Source organism: Rhinatrema bivittatum, chromosome 1, assembly GCF_901001135.1.
Source record: "Rhinatrema bivittatum chromosome 1, aRhiBiv1.1, whole genome shotgun sequence".
NCBI lineage: Eukaryota > Metazoa > Chordata > Amphibia > Gymnophiona > Rhinatrematidae > Rhinatrema > Rhinatrema bivittatum.
In genome coordinates this window covers 149814067-149837420 of record NC_042615.1, presented here as the reverse complement: position 1 = coordinate 149837420, position 23354 = coordinate 149814067, and the positions used below count along the sequence as shown (strand labels likewise).

Sequence of the window (23354 nt, the reverse complement as noted above, 5' to 3'; positions counted from 1 at the left end):
CACATACATGCATAAGTGGGCTGAGCTGGAGCGATGTGAATTTTGAAAAGATGGAAAGGACATGCGTACATTGATGTATGCATGCACAGAAAAAGTAGGTGGAAAAGGGGCAGGGCATTGGCGCTCCAAAGGTGGGGCCATCACTGATGCATATCACTCCAAGCTTTCCTCAGCTGGTATGTGTCACTTTGCTGCAGTTCCCTGTTGGGGGTGGGAGTTTGGTAGTCATAGGGGGGGAGGAAGAGCACGCATATTATAAAATATGATATCCACGCACACATGCATGCCAGATTTTAACATTCACAGGCGCATGTGGAGACAGCCCGCAACTTGCACACGCGGGGGGGTGGGGGTGGGGGATTTTCTAAAGTACATGCGGCGACGCGATCAGGCCTTTTCCCAGTTCTCTCCCAGTCCACTCCAATTAAGGAGTAGACTGGGAGATAACTTTCCTATAACCCTACCTACCCTTCCTCTCTTTTCCCCTCTCCTCCCCGACCCTTAAATTAAACCTAACTATCCCCTATTATTTTGTTTTCACAATTACTGCTCCTCTGGAGCAGAAGTATCTTCTGCTTGCTGGGTGGCTGTCGGCATGCGCTTCCTAGGGACAGGGCCTAATGGCCATTAACCCAGCTGGCAGCCACCCCACCTCCGCCCCGTCCCTGGCCCATCCCTTTAAGTTGGCCCAACACTTCGATGCGTATCTGGTATTACACGCATGGCCGGGCCTGCAAAGAGACTAGCTGCTCTACTTCCTTTGGAGTTGCACAACGATGACATTTTGACATCTCCTCTGTCAGTGGGGGCTATCGGTGGAGTGACTTCAGAGCAGCTTCTTCCATCAGCACTGTATGGTGAACTTGGTGGGGAGATTTCTGTCATCTCTTCATCTCCTCCACCATTCTTGGCTCAGGGTGAGCCTCTTCCATCAAGTTTGCAGGGATTGATGGCTAGTTCAGCTGCTTCCACATTCTGTCTCTGGTAAGTCTTCTAGCAAACCATCAGTAGTAATTCTGGATAATATTTGGACTTTGTTAGAGGGCCATGGTAGATCCCTTATAGACTCAAATAATAAGATATGTTAATGAGGTTATGAGAAGTTTTTTTTAGGCATCTTTCTTCTTATTTTCTTGGTCAAACGATTTGTATATTTCCTGATTTTTCTCGCTCTACCTAGGAACGGCGGAAAAGTTTTATTGCCTTACATTCTCAAGTTACTTCTAAAAGGTTTTTCTTTTGTTTTACGCTATCCCTGCAGGTGTATTGTTAAGGATAAAGATGACTCTTTTGTTTTCTTTCTTTGTGATCATCTAAGGTCCTTTTTAGAGTCCATACACCTACCATTATATCTTTTGATGGTTCTTAGTAGGAAGCTATTGTATAGATCCACTATTTAGTGCTGTGATATACCTTGTCAATTACTTTGTATTATTTCCTATATTCTCCCATAATTGGGTTCCACTTAACATTTATTTTTATGGAGATATTAGAATATGTAATATTTTTCCTTTTTCTATGTTGCATGTTTATGTATATATATTCTATGTATCTGTTTTCTGTATGCAAATACATTAGCTTTGTATATACTTGAAATTCAATAAATATAAAGTATTAAAAAAAAACAAAAAACTTAAATCTAGGTGTCCCAATGCCTAGGCATCCAAGACATAGGCGTCCCTAGGATAGGCGCCATAAAAACTTAAGCGCACAGCAATGCCCAACTTTTGCACACAGGTAAGCGGACGGCCACTAAGGCGCCACTTAACTTGGACGCACAGACTACTAGGCCCACCTAAGTTTCCATAAACTGGATGCACAACCTGGATGCATAGCTAGATACACAAACCGAACCAACAATCCAGTAGCGAAGTGCCATTGAGGCCCACCATGCGGTGCACAGAGAAAAGCTTCAGAGCAGGGCCTAGCTTACAGAGGCTGCTCAAACTGCCAAGCTGCTTACATCCCTCGACCTCCCTGGAGCGGGACAAACATCGGAACAGCAAGCCGAGTATGGAGACCGGGGGAAGGAAGAAGCCCTGCACCAAAAATCCCTCCTTTTCTGTCTCTGTATTTTTATTTTTTTTAAAACTTAACTGAGCTCAGCCTTACCTGACTGAGTACAGAGATGGTCTCCAGCTGTGAGGGGAGAGGGCATATGCCATCACCGCCATGTTCGACTTCCTGCATCTGCTGTCTTTCAGCTGCTTAATAGCTAAGTCCACACCAGCTGAAAAACCAGCTACCGGGCCAAGGCACTTATCTGAGGGACCACAGAAATCACCTCAGGAATTCTCAATTGGGGGAGAGACCTTTTGGTATCACTGCAGGAGAACAGGACAAATTTATTTTCCTTATATATCCTTTTTCAAATCGAAGCAATCTCCAGTAGGGAGCTGCATGTCCACCATCGGCTGGAGATGGAGAAATACTGGTAGGCTGATGTCACTGCAGGGGTATATATACTGTGATGTCAGTTAGCTCCATCTCCATCTGCTGGAAGAGGTGCATAATCCATTTGTTCTGGATTCATCTAACTGTATGCTAAGAAATGTATTATTTTGAAAAATATAATATACAGAATTTTAAAAATTATGTGCAGAAGTCTCCCAGGAGTAAGTTGTGACAACAATTGGGTCTAAACTTAAGCCAACGTGGAGCAAGAATAAACATGACCAGGCTTAATGACTATGACATATGAATTAAAGGCATAATTATATAGGCATTTATTGAGATACTGTATCTGTGGACAAAGTGGAGAGATTTAATGAAGTGTCTATAGTAGACACATCTTTTATTCTTGCTGCTTCAAATATATTTTTCAGACTATACTGAAAAATAAATATTTTTCTTGTTGCAACAGTTGCTGTTTGAGGTTTTTCTGATGTTCACCCTTAAGAGGCAAAAAAGAATTTGGATGAATTGAGCCCTTTGTACAAATTCAAGAGTTGTGGTTACTAGGGATGTGCAGAGCAAAATTTTATGTTCATATTTTTTATGTCCGAAAGGGGGTCCCACTTGCGGCCAATATGGACATAAAAAAAATCCAATGAGTTGGGTATATGTACATATGTGCAAAAAAAAAATTTAAACCCCCTCACCCTCCTTAATCCCCCCCCCAGACTTACCACAACTCCCTGGTGATCGAGCGAGGAGTGAGGACGTCATTTCTGCAATCCTTGGCGAGAAGCATGTGACGTCGGTGGCACGTCGAGTGACGCGGCGTCACGTGATTCCCGGCTCGTTCGCGCCGGACGGCTCGTTCGGCCCAAAAAGAACTTTTGGCCAGCTTGAGGCCCCCCCAAGCTGGCCAAAAGTTCTTTTTGGGCCGAACGAGCCGTCCGGCGCGAACTCGCCGGGAATCACGTGACGCCGGCGTCACTCGACGTGCCGCCGACGTCACATGCTTCTCGCCAAGGATTGCAGAAATGGCGTCCTCACTCCTCGCTCCATCACCAGGGAGTTGTGGTAAGTCGGGGGGGGGGATTAAGGCGGGTGAGGGGGTTTATATTTTTATTTTGGCTCAACAATCGCGATTTCCCACATATCGAACATATCTATGTTCGATATGTGGGAAATCCGATCGTTTATGTCGAATCAATTTTTTAAGTAAAAAAAAAATATGAGTTGCGTTTTACTAATGCGGTCAATCCGAATGCACACCCCTAGTGGTTACTAGTCACATATTTATTAAGTTAATCCAATAAAAGAAATCACCTTCAGCTTGTTTGTTGGTTCTTAATCCTATACATCTTGTTGCAGGAGCGCTGGGAAGCGGTCCCATTTCCTGGGGGATGTAGTGTACCCTTGGGCCATGATGCGACCGGAGAGGAGCTTCGGGGGAGCGCCGTGGCAGGCGAAACGTGCCCCAGCACGGGCCAGCAGACTGGAGATAGGGAGCCGTGGCCTCTGCCGAACCTGACGCATCGGAGAGACCCAGCAACGCAATGTTGGTCTCTGAAGTTGCCCTCCAGCCACTCGATAGCCCTTTAGGATCTGCCATATGGAACAGCAGATTCGACCGGACAGACAGAGGTAGGGCTGAAACAAACAGACCCAGATGAAGACTCAGGATACTTGATGGACTCAGACGTAGACTCAGGATACTTGACGGACTCAGACGTAGACACAGGTTGCTTGAAGATTCAGATGAGGTTCAGAATAAAGGAGAATACTGAAGAAGTACTGCCACGCCACATGCCCTACACAGCCAGTCAAGGCAGGTAGCGGACCACGTTGAAGATGAAGCAGACTCCAAACTCAGACATCGACTCAGGATACTTAGCGTTCAAGATGACGTTGAGTGCTAAATGAGTGCTGCCTCTCTGCGCGCTCTACATAGCCACTCAAGGCAGGTCGCTGACCACGCAGATGGCGAAGCAGACTCCAGGCGAAGCAATGGACTTCAAATCCGAACATGGCGAAGATTCAGGTGAGGCCGGCACCAAAGAGCACCATCCACAGCCAGTCAAGGCAAGGCATGGCCATGCTGGAATGGAGCAGGTTCAGGCGGAGACTTAGGCATGGACAGAAGCAGACACGAGGAACTCCGGAAACCAGGTCAGGATGAGGGTTAAGAAGAGAACCTCAGGATATAAAGCTCGGAGAAAGGAACTTGGATCGGATTTCTCAGAGAAAAGAAGCTCAGAGTGAGGACTCGGAGCTAGGAACCTGAAGCTTGAGGATTAAAAACGAAAGTCTTCTGGAGACTTGCACTGCCGAAGAGAAGAGGATCTGATTAAGAACATCAGGAGACAGCATCTGGGTATGAGGACATCAGGAGAACATCCAGACATCTGGAATCGACGAGACGAAGACACAGGATCAGATGAGAGACAAAGACACGGGATCCCACAAGATACAGAGTGCCTAGAAGTTAAGAAGACAAGAAGTCCCACGGAGGACTGACTCCTTGCAAAGGCCCTGATGAACTGAAAGCAGAGCCCTTTTATAGGGCTGAAGAGGAACTCCCAAGATGAGGTAATCAGGAGGAGCCAGGAGGACTAGCCCTTTAAATCCTGAACAGAGGCGTGGCCTCATGCCTAAGGAGGCAGGACCAGGGACAGCAGCCAAACTGGGCAAGAGAAGCAGGCCCGAGGCGTTGGAAGTGGCTCCTGCCGCGAAGGGATAACTGAGTGTGACTCCTGCCATGGAGGAAACTCTGCCGGTGGCCTCCAGGCCGCGAAGAGGAGCTTCAGGGCAGCCTCCCAGCTGCATGGAAACGGCGTCAGTGGCCTCCAGGCTGCATGGGAGCACGGCAGCAAGGCCCGCCATTCGGAAGCTGGAAGTAGGTGGTCTCCGGACCGCGGGAGACAGGCTGCGGCTCCCAGGCCATGGAGGACGGGGTCAGCGGCCTTCTGGCCACACGGTTGAAAAAGGACTTTGGCGGCTCCTGCCGCGAGGAAACACAGCGGCACAGGAGACAGCATCGGGAGGGCAGACAGGCTTGCTGGGAGAAGGTGAGAGGCTGCCCGTGGCCCTAGCCGCAGGCAGAATCGTAACACATCTTTCTACCAAAGATTAAATTTTTTGCACCTTCTGAAAAGGAAAAGAAAACTGCATCTAAAGAACTGAGCAAGCATGTCTAATAAATGTGGGATAGGCCTTTCCCACAAATTATTTTCTTAATTATATTTTATTTATTTAGGATATTAATAATCTATTTCAAAGTCTAAATACTCACAGGTGACCAAGGTTCGAGTCCTGCTGTCGCTCCTTGTGACCTTGGGCAAGTTACTTTACCCTACATTGCCTCAGGTACAAAAAGAGATTGTAAGCCCTCTGGGGATAGAGAAATACCTAGAGTACCTGAATGTAAACTGGTGTGATATCTCAACTGAGATTGAATGTTGGTATAAAAAATAATAATTTTAGGAAAATGTTAACTGAAGCTACTTATTTGTTGCACCGAGAAGTTTTAAAAAATCTCATAAATTAGAATAACTAATGTAAATATATGTTTGCTTCTAAAGCACTGAAGTGTTAAGAAACACTTTATGTCATACAAAAGAAACAATTTTGAAAAAAAAAAGTAAAGCACAATAACCCTGGCACAATATTTCATGTTTCAATCACTTATAAAACTAGGTTACATTGTACTCTTCATCAAGGTCACTATGAAAAAAAAAACAACTTAAAAATGAAGCACTACGGATAAATAATCAATATTAAAACAGTATTTTAACTTCTCTCTTTTAACTACTGTCTTCAATATTTCTAATTAATTCTATCAGAGAAATGTTGCTATTTTGGGGAAGTGATAACTGTAATTATTTGGATCAGTGCAGTCCTTATGCTTTAAAACAAGATGTTCTATTGAAGTACATTGACAAGCAGAAGAGGTTCTTTAAATATAAACATTCATTATTATAGAGTTCCACATTAGATGTGTTATAGTAATGCAGCAGTATTTTGTCTTGAGTTCATCTTTTTCATTCTATGGTCCATACTATTCTCATCCCTGTATTGTCTGAGGTATACAAGCTCTGTGATATACCACCTTATTTATAATGACTGGGTTTTCTTTAAAGGATTTCTGAGCAATGCACATTATTTTAAAGTATGCCTCTCTGCAAGGAATTGTTTTTCCATTTAAATATGAAAAGGTTTTGCATTAAGGAAACAGAGTAAAAAGTTGCATATTGCCAGACTTTGATCTTGCTCTGGCTAACTGATTTCTTCACATCCAAGTCAATGGGAGCAGAGCAGATAACAATCAGCCCCCAAATTTTTTTCCACCAATAACCACTTCCAGTGTGAAAAAAATGACATTTGAGGAAAACACTGTTAATTTTCCATTTTTTGTGTGGGTGTGTAATTCTTTACATACAAATCTAATCATCAATAACAAATAAAATGACCAAAAAAAAAACTATGTGAAAGTCCATGTTTCTATACAGCATGAACTTGTTATGCTGAAGTTTTGTGTTTGGGGTAGGGGTGGGGGAATGAGTGTACAAGATGTTTCCATTTTCAAACATAGAGAAACTTTTCTCTTCACAGTTAATTGTCTAGAGTTGCAAAATTGGGGAGGCGGGGAGAGGGGGACTCTCTAGTACATCTGGCCCACAGCAGTGATTTTGGGGCGCACGGGAGTTCACCTAAAAACGAATCTACTAACAAAGGAGGCCCTGCCTCTCGAGGCATGGGCCGTATAACTGGGCAGATGTGCGGCAGGCAAGAGGGAGGGGGGCACAGCCTAGGTGCGGAGAGGGGCGGACAATAGGATTAGGGGCCAGTTCAAACCTGAGCATGAGCCAATGAGACAAGGAAGGTGGCGTCTCTGAGCTCAGGTACTTAGAGGTAGGGTGGGGTGGGGGGAGCACATTTGCAGCCTGGAAGCGAGAGCAACAGGCTGATCTCAGCACGGCTGTGCTGTAACAGGCTGACCTCAGCACGGCTGTGCTACAACAGTTTTGCTTTTACTTTCACTTTGCCTCCAGCACGGCTGTGCTGTAAGAGGAGCAGATCAGCTATAGGAGCAGGAACGATTTCTTTGATTACATCATTGGGTAAAGTACAAAGATTTTGTGGCTGATAGGCAAAATGTTGAGAATATTAATGGTAATTTTGTGTTGCTAAGGTCTGGAAGGTATGCTCACCCCCCCCCCCCCCCCCTTTTTGCATTGAACTGGCTCTGCATTACCAGTACTTTATTTAATGAAAAGGCTTTGAATGCATGGCTGCTTCTGCCTGGAATGTTATTTTATTTAAGGAAATGCCTTAGCACATGGCTGGTTATATATATTTTAACTAATATATATTTAGTGAAACGCCATGGGCACATGGCCACACTTTACCTGTTATTATATATATATTTTATGAACTCATGGCTGGCTTTCAGCACAATGCTTGCTCTGCATGTTGCTGTATTTATTGAAAGGGCAGCGAGTGCAGGGCTGGTTATCTTTCACTTGTAGCCTCTTAAGAAACGCCATTGAAGGGGTCTGCACATGGTGAATGCATAGGTGGTTAGAGCACATGGCTGGCAGTAGCAGGCTTGGTAGCTCAGTGGTTAGAGCACTGATCTTGTAGGCTTGCTTTACTTTAAAATTGACGTTTTCTATGTATTGCTTTACCCCTCGCTCTCTAAATTGCTAGGAAGTGGGCAGGCTTCATGTCTACCATGCTACCTCAACAACCTGTGGATGTGCTTTGTTATACCTAAGTAATCTGACAATTAAAAAGTAGCCAGCATCCCGTAGTTGGGAATTCTGATGATATGTCTATGGGACAGCGGTACGGCATTTGAGTGCTCAGCCAGGTTAACAGGATGTTTTTTATATTAATCCTAAAGGTGATATTTAGTATTCGGTTACCATTTAAAGGGACAGCTGTCCCATGTGCACGTTTATACTGAATTATAAGGGGTACAGGACCCTCAGCTTGATAGATATGATTTAGGCTGCGCTATGCAGCTCTATACAAAGTAAATTAAAATATTAATGAAAGGTCGGCTTACATCTTAGCATGGTATTGTGGTTCTTATTGGAAGGGCTTGCCAGCAGAGGTCAGCACATGGCAGCGGCCATTTTGGAGGTCAGCACATGGCAGCGGCCATTTTGGGAGGTCAGCACATGGACTTTCAGGATTTTCTTTTACTATTACTTTTCTTTTACTCCCCAGGCCCCCCCCCCCATGCACTGGCACTCCCGCCTCCCCACGGAGTCTGGCCGCCCCTCACCCCCCCCCCACCTTCCTCAGCTGCCCCCACCCCCATCCTATTCCCGTCCAGCCCCCCCAAATTTGCCGGGCCCAAACGTGCGCCCCCCCCCCCCCGGCTCCTTGCACCCCACCCACCGCCCCCCCCGTACCCCGGCTGCCCCCTCCCCCACCCACCCCCCTTAGCAGGTGTGCGCACACCCACGTTTGGCTACCTATTCATATGCCCCCCCCCCAAAACTGTGCGGGATCTAACCATTTATGTCTACACAGCATGGCTACCACTCAGTTTGCTATGGCTTCTGCCCCGTCCGCACTTATGCCGGACCAGGCTCAGGCTCCAGCCAAGCGAGCACGTTGGAAGCCAAGCAAATTGCAGGAAAACTTCTCGGCAACGCCAGAAGTCGAAAAACGTAAGACCAAGACACAGAGGAATAAGAAGAGGAAATCCGCAAGCACACGACAACCGCGTAGCATCAGCCATTTGGGCTGCTATGTACCAGAGCAGCCCCCTCCACGGGGCATGACCCCTGCAGCACCGACCCCTGCAGCACCGACCCCTGCAGCACCGCCACGAGAGAACTTTGGCAATGTTACCGAACGACAGCTGCGTCAGCTCATGGACCAAACCTTGTCAGCGGCTGCTATCCATGGCACGGACAGGGTGAAGGCAATGCTGGATGCCTTAACGCATACCACTAGCCCATCCCCTGGCTCAGTGCCCATCGGTCCACAGCACGGTGCAGCGGGCAGCTCCAACAGTTCAGCTGGCAACACCCAGCCACCAGCACGTCAACAGACAGCTCATGGACAACACGGGCAACCGCAAGAAGGACAGAACTGTGAGTACCCTGATTTAAACCGGGGCCAGGGTAATGCGCAGGTACCCCCAACACAGCCCAGTTACCCACCACCAAGGAATGGCAGCGAAGTGTGGCTGGGGCCACAAAGCGCTCCTACTGACATTTTCGCTGCTATGAAAGCTATTTTCGATAACTGGCATGGGCAGGGTAATGCTAACACTAGCCCAACACAGGAAACAGGGCAGTCAGGACGACCCATGGGGGATATTTTACTTGTGACACCAACCCCAGCCACAGCTACAGCTGTTGGAACACCAACCCCAGCCACAGCTACAGCGGTTGGAACAACGGTGGGTCAGCTGGGGACCAATGGGCACAATACCACTGGTAGCTCAGCCACGAATGGCAATAACGCTGCACAATACACATGTACAGTGGGCTCACTAACCGCGCATGTGTCAGAGGCGTTAAAAGAGAAAATATGGCGCAGCGAATATGTAGATATATTCGAGCTGCTCAGGAAAGAAGGGGAGGGTTCCGATCCCAAATGCCACGAAGCGTGCAAACTCTCAGCTAGGGAGAAACCCTTCATCGCTAAGACGCTAGCTAATTGGTCAGCAGGATTCAGAATTCTGTCATCCATCATAGGTCAAAAATTTCCTGAAAAATGTTGCTCCTTAATTGCTTACCAGGACGTCATTTGTGGTGCTTATCGCACGCATGGCGGTACGGCTTGGTTGGAGTATGATGAGCAGTTCAGAAGGAATATGGCTGTGAACCCAGGTTTAGAATGGGATCGCAAGGATATTGACCTCTGGCTCTCAAAAATCACACCGTACCGACCGGTGCAGGAGGTTGTCCCTGGCTTCACTGGCAATGCATACCAGCCGAGTACATGGTTAACTCCTCGCCAACATACTTTTACGGGAAGATTTCCATTTCGGCAAGGTCAGCCCTTTCGTCAAGGGCAAAGGTGGGGGCAAGCCACTAGATTTAGGGGCGGGGGGACTCCCATCTGTAGGCTGTTCAACTCTGGTTTTTGCAGATTCGCTGCTGCCTGCAAATTCAGACACGCCTGCATGGGATGCGGTGCAGGCCACCCTCAAACAAAATGCTCAAGGGGAGGAACCATCCCCCACACAGAGCAACAATAAATTCATTAGAGCACCTACCCCCATTAAGATACATAGCTTGCAGGTCTGTTTAAAGGGTTATCAGCCCAAGGAGGCCAGATGGCTATACGAAGGGTTTTCCCAAGGTTTTCACATACCTTTCATGGGGCCAGAAACCGCCACAGAGGCTAAGAATCTGTTATCTGCGAGGAATAATGAAGAGGTCATTGCACTAAAGATAAAAAAAGAAAGCGACATGGGTAGGGTGGAAGGCCCATTCAATGACAAACCTCTACCTCATTTTAGGATTTCCCCTCTTGGGGTGGTTCCCAAAAGAGCCAGGGGAATTCCGAATGATTCACCATTTATCCTTCCCAGAGGGTGGGTCAATGAATGATTACTTGGACCCCGAAGCATGCTCGGTCGCCTATGCCTCATTCGACCAGGCATTAGACATGGTGAGGCATTGGGGGCAAGGGGCATGGTTGGCAAAAGCCGACATTGAATCAGCCTTCCGCTTGCTTCCAATACATCCAAGCTGCTTCCATCTGTTGGGGTTTCAATTCCGAGGTAAATATTACTTCGATAAATGCCTCCCGATGGGCTGCTCTATATCTTGCGCCTACTTGGAGAGGTTTAGCACATTTGTGCAATGGGCTGTAGAGCAGGACATCGGGAAAGGGAAAATCATACACTATTTGGATGATTTTCTGTTTACCGGCCATAGGGACACACAGGCCTGTGCGCAAGCCCTCGAAGCATTCACCCGGAAAGCTGACGAATTAGGTATTCCGCTAGCTAAGCACAAATCAGAAGGACAGTCACAAAAATTGTCATTTCTCTGTATCGAAATTGATACTCTGCAAATGGTCACACGCCTACCGCCCGCAAAAGTAGAAGCGTTACGCGCCAACATATCTACTACCGAACAATCACGCAAAATCACGCTAAAACAAATGCAGTCACTCATTGGTCACCTCAATTTCGCTTGCAAGATCATGCCCATGGGTCGCCCCTTCATTAGAAGATTGTCCCAAGCCACAGCAGGTATTCGCAGGAGCCATCATTTCATTAGAATCACCAAGGAGCTCAGGGAGGACCTCACAGTATGGAAGACATTCCTAGGGGAATATAATGGGCGGACAGTTTGGAGGGACCCAATCATGACCAAAAGGGAGCTGCAGCTCTACACCGACGCAGCGGGGAGCGCTGGATTTGGGGCCTATCTGGCTGGGAAATGGTGCGCGGAACGATGGCAAGTACAGTGGGAAGCCATGGGTTTACTCAGAGACATCACTTTTCTCGAATTGTTCCCCATTGTTGCAGCAATACACATGTGGAAAGCATGTTTCCACAACAGAAGAGTGGTTTTTTGGTCAGACAACATGGCGGTTGTACAGGCGATAAATTCTCTCACCGCTCACTCCCCTAGGGTCATTAGGCTATTGCGGGATTTAGTACTGCTCTGCCTGCGCATTAACCTGGTCTTTAAGGCTAAGTACGTTCCGGGGGAAGCTAACGGCATCGCTGATGCATTGTCTCGTTGTCAGTGGTCTCGTTTCAGATTCCTGGCCCCAGAAGCAGAGCATCAACCTTATCGCGTCCCTCCTCGGATTTGGGAATTAGGGTGCCCGGAATCGCCTCCATATTGAGATCGGCTCTGGCAGAGAGTACGGGGAGAGCATATGCACGCGGCTGGAGCTTGTTCCAAAAATTTTGCCAATCAAATAACACGCAAGTTCAGGGGACAATGACAGAGAGAAATGTAATGACAGAGAGAAATGTAACAGAGTTCTTGCTCTACCTCAAGAACTCGGGGGTATCAAGAGCACAGGCAGGGCAACATGTAGCTGCTATTGTTTTCGTCTCCAAACTATGGGGTATAGGCACAATTAGCAACTCCTTTCTCATAAAAAAAAGATATTAGAGGGTTGGCGGAGACAAGAACCAGTTAGAAGGGACGCCAGAAAGCCTATCACACCAATGCTGCTACAAGCACTGGTAAAGGAGCTCCCCAGCCTAGTTTGGGACAATTATGAGGTAAAGCTATGGACCGTGGCTTTTTCACTAATGTTCTTTGGGCATTTAGAAACAGCGAGCTTATCCCGAGGGCAAAGGTGACCACCAGGGCATCGGATGGGGGTCTCCTGATAGAAAACATAAGGCTGGTTAAGGAGACAGTACAGATCTTTCTCAGGCGAGCAAAAACTGATCAACGGGCAATAGGTCGCTGGATTACATTATACCCGGCTTATACGGGGGAGATATGCCCCGTAAGGGCTACGACAGAATACCTCAAAGTACGCCCGCTGGGGGGAGGGCCCTTTCTAAAACACAAAGATGGCAACGTGCTATCGCGTTACCAGTTTATCAGTATACTACGCAAAGGCTTGGAAAAGATAGGGGAAGACGCGGGAGCTTATCACACACATTCATTCCGAATAGGCGCAGCATCCTTTGCCAGCAGCAGCGGTTTAAGCGAAGATCAAATTAAGGCGCTAGGGCGGTGGAAATCCGGTAAATTCAAAACATACATACGACCCAATAACCAGACAGCCCAATGAACAGTTTCACTGGGAAACATAAAAAGCATATATTTACCGTCCTGTTACACATAACCGTTTTATTTTGTCCATCATAGACTCGTCAGCGGGGAGCGCGAAAGTGATATGGATCATGGGGCACTCGTACATTTATTGGGCGCACATTAGAACCAAGAAAAAGACCTCCAGCGAGCACATGGGCATACCGCGTAGCAAGGCCAGCTTATTCTGGCTCGGCAAACGAGGGATGAGGTGGGTCCAACTAATGCCTTGCATCCTCCAATACGCCAGGCAACTACCACAGCCTGATATTATCGTCTGTCATTTGGGCGGTAACTATTTGGTCGCAGTCAAAAACATTGACTTAATAATCACGATCAAGAAGGACTTGACTGCAATTAAGGCTATATGGCCAGCCGTGGTATTGGTATGGTCCCACATTATCCCCCGATTGGTATGGAGGGACGCGAGGTCGCACAAATCCATCGAAAAAAGCAGGCGCAAATTAAATAAAGAAGTGGGCACGTGGTTGAGAGCTATAGGGGGATATGTCATCAAGCATGATGATATTTCGCTCTCATGTTCAGGCATGTATAGGCCGGATGGGGTTCACTTATCAGACGTTGGGGTAGATATCTTCATCCTCGCCCTGCAAATGGCCACAGCAGCTTTAGTTAATTAGTGGGGGTAGAAAACAAATAAGGTTTTACTGTTTCCTACTTTGGCGGGTGCCCTCACCGGAGCATAAGGGGATGTATCGCTGCATAGAGGGGAAGTTTTTGGTGTTGGGGGAGGGGGAAGGGGAGGAGCACAGCACCAAGGACTTTGCATAGAGGGAAAGCGGGGGCATGGATATAACTAAGCATGGCAAAGACCGAGATAATGGCCGGTCTGGGGGTGGCCCAATGAAGGCCTGGCATAAGCAATAACCGCGGCCCGCAAGGCCAGGGGTGGGAGGAGGCGGCAGAATACTGCACGGAGCGGCAGTAGCCACGGAGGCGTTCACGGAGCGGGATGCCAGTGGCGGGTGTTCCCCTTCACGGAGTGGAAGGCGGGATTGGCATTCACGGAGCGGGGTGCCAATGGTATACCACCTTCACGGAGCGGAAGGATGGAGGGCTGCCGTCTCCAAAAAAGCATTGGGGTGGGAAGAACAAGGAAGGTACCGGTGAGGGCGTGGCATTTAGCTAATGCCAATTGTTTAAGCTGCTGCAAGATAAAGTAATAAGGTTATAATGTTAAATTTTGGCTGTGGCCGTTTCTTCCACTTAATAAAAGTTATCCTGGTTTACCTACTCTGTTGTCGCGTGGTCAAGGGTGGGAGGGGCGGTCGTCCGTGAGCTACGGCGTGCCAGAGTTAAGGAGGCCCTGCCTCTCGAGGCATGGGCCGTATAACTGGGCAGACATGCGGCAGGCAAGAGGGAGGGGGGAGGGGGGCACAGCCTAGGTGTGGAGAGGGGCGGACAATGGGATTAGGGGCCAGTTCAAACCTGAGCATGAGCCAATGAGACAAGGAAGGCGGCGTCTCTGAGCTCAGGTACTTAGAGGTAGGGCGGGGTGGGGGGAGCACATTTGCAGCCTGGAAGCGAGAGCAACCCTCCCACCACCCCACAGCGCAAGGGGATACTGGGATTGGGGGGATAAGTCGTCACAGCCATAACAAAAGGAACAGCGGGTGCCCTCACCGGAGCATAAGGGGATGTATCGCTGCATAGAGGGGAAGTTTTTGGTGTTGGGGGAGGGGGAAGGGGAGGAGCACAGCACCAAGGACTTTGCATAGGGGGAAAGCGGGGGCATGGATATAACTAAGCATGGCGGAGACCGAGATAATGGCCGGTCTGGGGGTGGCCCAATGAAGGCCTGGCATAAGCAATAATCGCGGCCCGCAAGGCCAGGGGTGGGAGGAGGCGGCAGAATACTGCACGGAGCGGCAGTAGCCACGGAGGCGTTCACGGAGCGGGATGCCAGTGGCGGGTGTTCCCCTTCACGGAGCGGAAGGCGGGATTGGCATTCACGGAGCGGGGTGCCAATGGTATACCACCTTCACGGAGCGGAAGGATGGAGGGCTGCCGTCTCCAAAAAAGCATTGGGGTGAGAAGAACAAGGAAGGTACCGGTGAGGGCGTGGCATTTAGCTAATGCCAATTGTTTAAGCTGCTGCAATATAAAGTAATAAGGTTATAATGTTAAATTTTGGCTGTGGCCGTTTCTTCCACTTAATAAAAGTTATCCTGGTTTACCTACTCTGTTGTCGCGTGGTCAAGGGTGGGAGGGGTGGTCGTCCGTGAGCTACGGGGTGCCAGAGTTAAGAAACACTTCGGGACAGATAGTTTTGGGACTGCTTCAAATGTTTCCTGCAATTAGCAGCGTGATGTGCTGCAAATAGTATGAATCAGATCCTTTGTGCCCTGGTGTTACTTTTGATTTTAAAATCACAATAATAGCAGACTAGGAAATAAAGGAAACATTTTCTTTTCTATTTTAAAACCTCTGAAATGAGAACGCTGCCGCAGACTGCTAAACCCACTGTCAACTGAAAATATACATTTATATGTTGATCAGCAAGGGAGCAGTTTAGAATAAACCAAAGAAAATTAAATATAACGATTCACACAGACAGAGGCTGTATCACTGTGATTACGTTTAGGACAGAAACCATAAGTTCAGATGCAAGATAAAAATATTGGAATACAGGTACCTATGACGCTGGTCAAGAGAGGTTGGATGAAAATAATCTTGCTCGTTCTATTTTGATTTTTTCTTATTTTCCTAGTTTTACAGTAGCCTAATGCCAACAGCATATTAACTTTAACAACTATTGCCAATTATCAGAGATATACTCGTTTTGCAACAGGGTGTTACAAGCTAAGACTAGAAAATAAATAATCTGGGTTTCTATTTGCGCATATAAATGTTGTTTTTTAAATCATGAAAAGAGCATCCGACAGACAGGTTCACTGAGGCAAACCAAAGTTGAGACTCAACAGGCAATTAAACGAAAAAGGCGGAGGTGGAGGAAGAAGAGGAGAAACAAGAGAACGAAGAGTATTTCACTAGATCCAAAAAGGAAATAAGTTATATTAAGATAGCGTTCAGAGGGTTAACACTGGACAGTCTAAAGGCAGGCAACGAGAGAGAGAGAACGACTTCGGCAGCGCTGCCATCATTGTGTCCAGTGTCTCGTACTCACCAGCCTCTCAAGCCCACAGTCAGGAGCAGGAGCAAGCATCTCACCCCACAGTAGCGACTGCACAGATTCACAGAGGAGCATGTTCGTTGCCGAGAATCCATGTTTATTCTCCCTATTCCTCCTTTTCCGTATAAAAGAAGTTGGTCTTCGATCTTAACGCTCGTCAGCGTGTGTGAGGGGGCAAAAAGGAGAGCTAGAAGTAGGCAGACGGGCCTCTGCGTGCAGCCAATGAGCTCAGCAGGTTGTTGCATGAATTGCCTTAAAAAGTGTGGCGCCAATCAGTCCCAGTAGGAGGGACTCGATGTAATAGGAAAGTGGGGGGAGAGGGAGGGAGAGAGAGAGAGAGAGAGACATCTGCTGAAAAGGTAGAAGAAAAAACAACCACCGTTTTATTGATTGCAGTCCTGTCCTTCCTTTCTGGTAAGGCGAGGAAGGTCAGGTTTTTTTCGCGCCTCTGCCCTGCCACACTGAAGGGGGTCCCCGCGGGGAACCTGGCAGTGCGCTGTGGGGATAGAAAGCTGGTGCGGTATTCCCGCCGTTCACCTGGCACAGAGCTTGCTCTAGCTCAGTGTTTCTCAAACCCATCCTCGGGGCACACCTAGCCAGTCAGTCATATATGCAAATCTGTTTTATGCGTATTCATTGTGGATATCCTGAAAACCAAACTGACTAAGGGTGCCCCCCAGGACTGGGTTGTGAAGCACTGCTCTAGCTCCCCACAACAAACCAGCAAGTCTTTCATAATCAGCACCATTGAAGGCGCATGATGGGATAGGACCAAAATAAGGAAAAGAGGGAGAGGCAGGGGAGAGAACCTGTGGAGGAAATAAGGCTAATAGAAGGGAATTATTGGTAAGGGCAAAATATGTGAGCAAGGGGGTGGGATGAAGGATGAAAAGAGCTGGGAAGAGGAGAGGTGAGGGCGCGAAGGGGATAGGGAAGCATGAGGAGGGGAAAGGGATGGAAGGTGAAGAGGGAAGGACAAGTGAGGTAAAGGGAGAGAAGTGAAGGAGATGAGAGGTATTGAGGAGGCTGCAGACCATTTGCATATTTCTCCAATTGCCTCAGTGGTCGACTCTAAAAGTCACTACAACCCTCTCTGGTCCTGAGCTGCTCCCACCTTATGGGGCCTGAGCAGTCATCCAGGTTTTGGGGAGGTTGCAGCCTATCCTGTCGCTGGCCTGAGCTATTCCAAGTTTACATTTGTCAAGCAGTTAGCCAGGTACTAGGGAGGTTTTAGACTTCACTTTATTGCCTATGGCTCCACTATATTTTTTTCTTCCTAATTGAGAGGTGACTGAGCAAATCTTGTGGGCTGTAGCAAAAAACCACACTGACTCCAGCCTTTTCTAATGCAATTTCAACTTTTATTACTAAAACCAGCAAAACAACATAACCCTAGACTGCCTACCCTTGCAAAGTACTCACAACACAACGTCACACAACTTCTCAGAGAGGGTCAGGAGCTTCTGCTTCTGAAGTCACTGGGGCCTCCTGATCCCAGTTGAGCTCACAATCTTATTCCCCTCCCAGCAGGATCCCACCCATACAGCTCTCTTTCCTTGTAGGATTTAAGGAGGACCAGGTTAAATACCCGGTCACGCACAAGTTAAAGAGAGGAAATAGGTCAAACATCACACTGATTCTGATCTTCCCCAATCTTATTCCCTGCTATAAACCACTACTAACACCAAATCCACCACCTCATTCCTTACATTCTTGATCTTACCTGCACTGTTGGCTGACAGCATCTCATCGTTTTTGTTGTTGTCACATTTTTACACCTCTTCTACGTAATCTCCTCCTCCTATTCTCAGTTGGAGATTTCAAGTCCAATCCTGACCCTCCATGGCAACTATCACCCCATCAATGAATATCAAATTTTTACCCCTCCAGACTTATCACATTTCCCCTTTTCACTCCCTCTTCTCTTCCTTTCTCCTGCTTCCTGTGGAATGCCCACTCTATTTCCAGCAAGCTTGCCTATATTCATGACCTCTTTATTAGAGATGTGAATCGTGTGATCGATCGTCTTAACAATCGATTTCGGCTGGGGGGGGGGGGGAAGGAATCGGATCGTCACAGTTTTGTTTTTTTAAATATCGTGTAAATCGGGGGAGGGCGGGAAAACCGGCACACTAAAACATCCCTAAAACCCACCCCGACCCTTTAAAATAAATCCCCCACCCTCCAGAACCGTACGGCAACACGATTCGAGTGCAGGAGGTCGTTCCCAGACCCCCGCTGGACTTTTGGCAAGTCCTGTGGGGGTCAGGAGGACCCCCCCAAGCTGGCCAAAAGTTCCTGGGGGTCCAGCGGGGGTCCGGGAGCGATCTCCTACGCTCGTGACGTCGGGGGACAGGAACCAAAATGGCGCCGGCGCTACCTTTGCCCTGTCATATGACAGGGCAAAGGTAGCGCCGGCGCCATTTCCATCAACGCACCCGTGGCCCGAGAGTGGAAGATCACAACGGGACCCCCCCCACTGGACCCCAGGTAATTTAAGACATTTTGGGGGGGGGGGGGTTCTGGAGGGTGGGGGGGATTTATTTTAAAGGGTCGGGGTGGGTTTTAGGGATGTTTTAGTGTGCCGGTTTTTCCCGCCCTCCCCCTTCCCCGATTTACGATTTTTGACAATAAATCGGGGGAATTCCTATTAAATATCGCCTCTAACGATTTTTGACGATTTAAAATATATCGGACGATATTTTAAATTGTCAAAAAACGATTCACATCCCTACTCTTTATGTCTCATGCTTTTCATCTCCTTGCCTTTACTGGCGTCTGGCTTTCCCCTGAGGTGTCTGTTTCAGTTGCTGCTCTGTCATGTAGGTTATCTTTCCTCCCACACATCTTGTACAGTAAGCTATGATGGTGGTATTGGACTGCTGCTTTCCCCCTCCTGTAGGTTTCAACCCCTTCTTCCACTTCATTCCCACTCTTTTTCTTCCTTTGAGATCCACTTCATCTGACTATTCACTCCATTACTTCTCTGGGAAGCTGTCATTTATCAACCCCCTGATAAATCCCCTCATCCTTTCTCACCCACTTTAATTCCTAGCTTTCCTTCTTCCTTGACTTATGTTCCCCTTCCCTTATTCTTCCCTTTCACTTCCCTCATTTGATCTTCAGCTCTACTGCCTCTTCTCACAAGCATGGCTATTGCCTTGACCTAGTCTTTTCCTTCAAATACTCTCTTTCAGACTTCTCTACCTTGACTCTTCCTCTCTCAGACCATCATTCATAACTTTCACAATAAGCTATCCTCCCCTACAGCTTCATCCAAGCTGTCACCACCAACACCTACAGGAATCTCCAGGCTGTCAACCATTATATCCTCTCCACTACTGTTTCATCTCTCCTTTCCTCCACTAAATTGTCTGATTCAGTTGACAAAACAGTTTCTTCTTAGTACACTATACTCTCCTCTGCTTTAGACACTTGTCCCTCCTCTTACCCATCCTATATCAAACCCCAGCCTTGGCTTACCACTAGAATTTCATTCCTACAGTATGTTCCTGTGATCATTCTGCAGAACATCTCTGACTAAAATCCTATGCACTTACAGAATTAATGCATTTCAAATTCATAATGACCTCCTTTCACTCTGTTATTTCACTTTCCAAGCAAGACTACTATGTCCATCTGACAAACTCTCTTGCATCCAACACTTGCTATCACTTAACCACACTCAGTTCCCTCCTCAAACCTTCCTTTGTTTCCCTCCCCCCTTCAGTCTCTGCCCAGTTCTGAACCAGGTCACCTCTACCTCCCTCTTCCCCACTTCTTTCCTCTACACTTCCCCTGCCCTCTGACACTCTTCTCCTTCTCTTGAAGTCACAGTAAAGGAAACTGCCCATCTTCTCTCCTCCAAACTCACTATTTGTTCTCTGACCCCATTTCCATCCAGTTCCTCAACTGTATCTTCAGTACAATGATCCCTTCCATTGGTCACATCCTCAATCTATCAGTTTCCACTACTACTGTTCCTGCTGCCTTCAAACATGATCACATCACTCTTCAAAACTCAACACTGGATCCTATCTGTCCTGCCAACTATTGTCCCATCTCCCACCTCCCTTTTGCTTCCAAACTACTTGAACATGTTTGTTTATTTATTTATTTATTTATTTAAATTTCTTATATACCGGCATTCGCGATGGGAGTCGCATCATGCCGGTTTACAAATAACAAGGTGTGACAACAGAATAAATACTTAATAACTTAAAAACATTAACATGTGATAGAAGAATAAGGTAGCAGTTACAATAAAACAGGGATAAAATGCAACTTGGAATGAAGAGAAGGCAAAAGAGAGATTAACACTGAGATAACAAAAGAATGACCAAGGTAAATAAAACCTGCCAAATTAAAAAAGAGAGAACATTATTGAGTTGTCAAAGGTTGTTGATTACCCTGACGGGAGTTCTTAGTTGCTTGAGTTGATGTTCACCATCACTATCTTGTAGGGATGTGCAGAGCAAAAGTTTAAGTTCATATGTCCATAAGTCGAAAGGGGGTCCCATTTGCGGTCAATATGGACATATGGAGAATTCCATAAGTTGAGTCTATGTCCATATGTGCAAATAAAAAATTTAAACCCCTCACCCTCCTTAATCCCCCCCCCCCCCCAAAGATTTACCAAAACTCCCTGGTGGTCCAGCGGGGTCAGGACGCCATTTCTGACCAACTTTGCAAGGAGCTCGTGATGGCGGCGTCACGTGATTCCCCGCGGGGTCGCTTCCGGGATCCTCGTTCGGCCCAAAAGGAACTTTTGGCCAGCTTGGGGGTGTCAGGAGGCTTGGGGGTGTCAGATCAGCACAGAATTGTAACATGTGTGGATTTGGTGGGGCAGAAGGAAAGCCCCCATGAAAGGACACCTTCCTCAACCTGGCTGATTGTGTGGTTGGGCAGATTGATAATGTTGGTGCAGTTTGGGGTATCCATTGTGAGTCAAATTTGCATAGTTGAATTAAATAAGAGATGCTTACATGAAGTAGGGCTACCTACTGTTATGAGTGATTCCCCGCGGGGAATCACGTGACGTCGGCGCCACGTCGGAGTGACGCGATGTCACGTGATTCCCCGCGGGTTCCCTCCGGCACCCTCGTTCGGCCCAAAAGGAACTTTTGGCCAGCTTGGGGGGGCCTCCTGACACCCCCAAGCTGGCCAAAAGTTCCTTTTGGGCCGAACGAGGGTGCCGGAGGGAACCCGCGGGGAATCACGTGACGCCACGTCACTCCGACATGGCGCAGACGTCACGTGCTCCTCGCAAAGGAGTTCAGAAATGGCGTTCTGACTCCTCGCTGGATCACCAGGGAGTTGTGGTAAGTCTTTGGGGGGGGATTAAGGAAGGTGAGGGGTTTAAATTTTTATTTTGGATCAACAATCGCGATTTCCAACGTATTCAACATAGCTATGTTGAATACGTTGGAAATCCGATCGTTTACGCCTCATCACTTTTTTAAGTTAAAAAAAAAAAAAAAAAGTAGCGTTTTACATTTAAGTTCAAAACGAATGCACACCCCTACTATCTTGACTTTCTTTCATTTCAAGCAATTCTTGATCCACTCCAGTATGGTTTTCTTCTTCTACACGCCACAGAAACAGTCCTTGCCAAAGTCACCAATGATCTATTTAAGGCTAAAACCAAAACTCAGACTTTATTCTCCTTGACCTATTTGCTGCTTTTGACATTATTGATCACCACCTATTCCTAGATACTCTGTCCTCACTTGGACTTCAGGACTCTCTCCTGTCTTGGTTCTTTTCTTACCTCACTTATTGTACTTTTCTAGTTTCTTTTTGCGTTTGATGGCTTGCGGGCTGCACCTGCGAGCTGTTGCTCTCACCTCCACAGCCAGCATGCTCCAGCCGGCCACTGTCATCCTCGGTGCAGTAGGATGCTACTCACTCTTCTTGGGACAGAAGACCACCAACTGCCATGCAGCAGGACGCCACCAGCCACTACCTCCCCGACACTCCTTAGGTGCACACGCCCTGACTCCAGCCCTCTTAAAGAGACCACAGCAGGAAAAGTCCCATGGCCTCTGTTGATGATATCACTGTCTTTGCCCTATTTAAGGACAGCTTCCCTGATACATCCTGCCTCAGCAACAGATACAGCTGCATCCTGTAGTGCATGTTGCTTCCTGACTTCATCTGTTGACTCTGTTCCAGCTTTTATCTGCCCAGCCTGCTCCTGCCCTGCCTGCCCTATTTGCCTCAGCCCTATCCGTCCCTCTTCTTCTCCCTCAGATAGATACCTGGTTTTGACCCTTGCCTGGACTCTCGCTACACCTGACTGCTGCTTACCTCAACCCTTGCCTGGACTCTCGCTATACCTGAGTGCTGCCTGCTTCAGCCCTTGCCTGGACATTCGCTACGCTTGACCGCTGCCTGCTTTGACTATAGCCTGCTCCTGGACCATGACTCTAGCCATCCCCAGAGACCTTCGCTAAGTCCTGTGGGCCCCAGCACCCAAAGGCTCAACCCAAGGGGAATGAGGGCTCTATAGGTGAAGCTCTACATATGTCCCTGCTTCACCTGGGTCCATCTGCTGGTGGTGAGAACCTACAGGGCTCCTCCCTGCAGGAAGAGCCAATCTCACCTCAGCTCAAGGGTCCACAGATAAAACATTTCCTCTGTTGGATCCTCTTCTACTGCCATCCCACTCTCAATTGCTGAGCCTCAAGCTTCTGTTCTTGGCCCTCTTCTCTTGGTATGCAAATTTCATTGGTGCTTTGATTTCCCCTCATGACTTACCTCTTTACACCAGAAATTTCATCAGGAATTCAGGCCCAGATCTCAGCCTGCTTGTCTGACATTGCTTCCTGGATGCCCCACTGCCACCTTAAACTCAACATGGCCAAAACAGAGCTCCTTATCTTTCTCCCCAAGCCCATTTCCCCTCTTCCTTCTCTTTCTATTTCTGTGGATGACACTGTAATCCTCCCAGTCTCCTCAGTCCATAACCTTAGAGTCATCTTCGAGTCCTCTCTCCTTCTCTACACACATACAAAACAATGCAAAAATGTGCTGTTTCT

General features: G+C 47.6%; 1 protein-coding gene across 1 annotated transcript in view; it reads right to left on the bottom strand.

The window, feature by feature from the left end:
* Nucleotides 1-16541, bottom strand: part of GABRG1 (gamma-aminobutyric acid type A receptor gamma1 subunit) — a 159459-nt gene extending 142918 nt beyond the window's left edge. Inside the window, exon 1 of the mRNA XM_029588421.1 lies at nt 16309-16541. Coding sequence (XP_029444281.1) covers nt 16309-16409 — 101 coding nt within the window. The 5' untranslated portion in view covers nt 16410-16541. The remainder of the gene's footprint in view (nt 1-16308) is intronic.
* Between the last annotated feature and the right edge of the window lie 6813 nt (nt 16542-23354).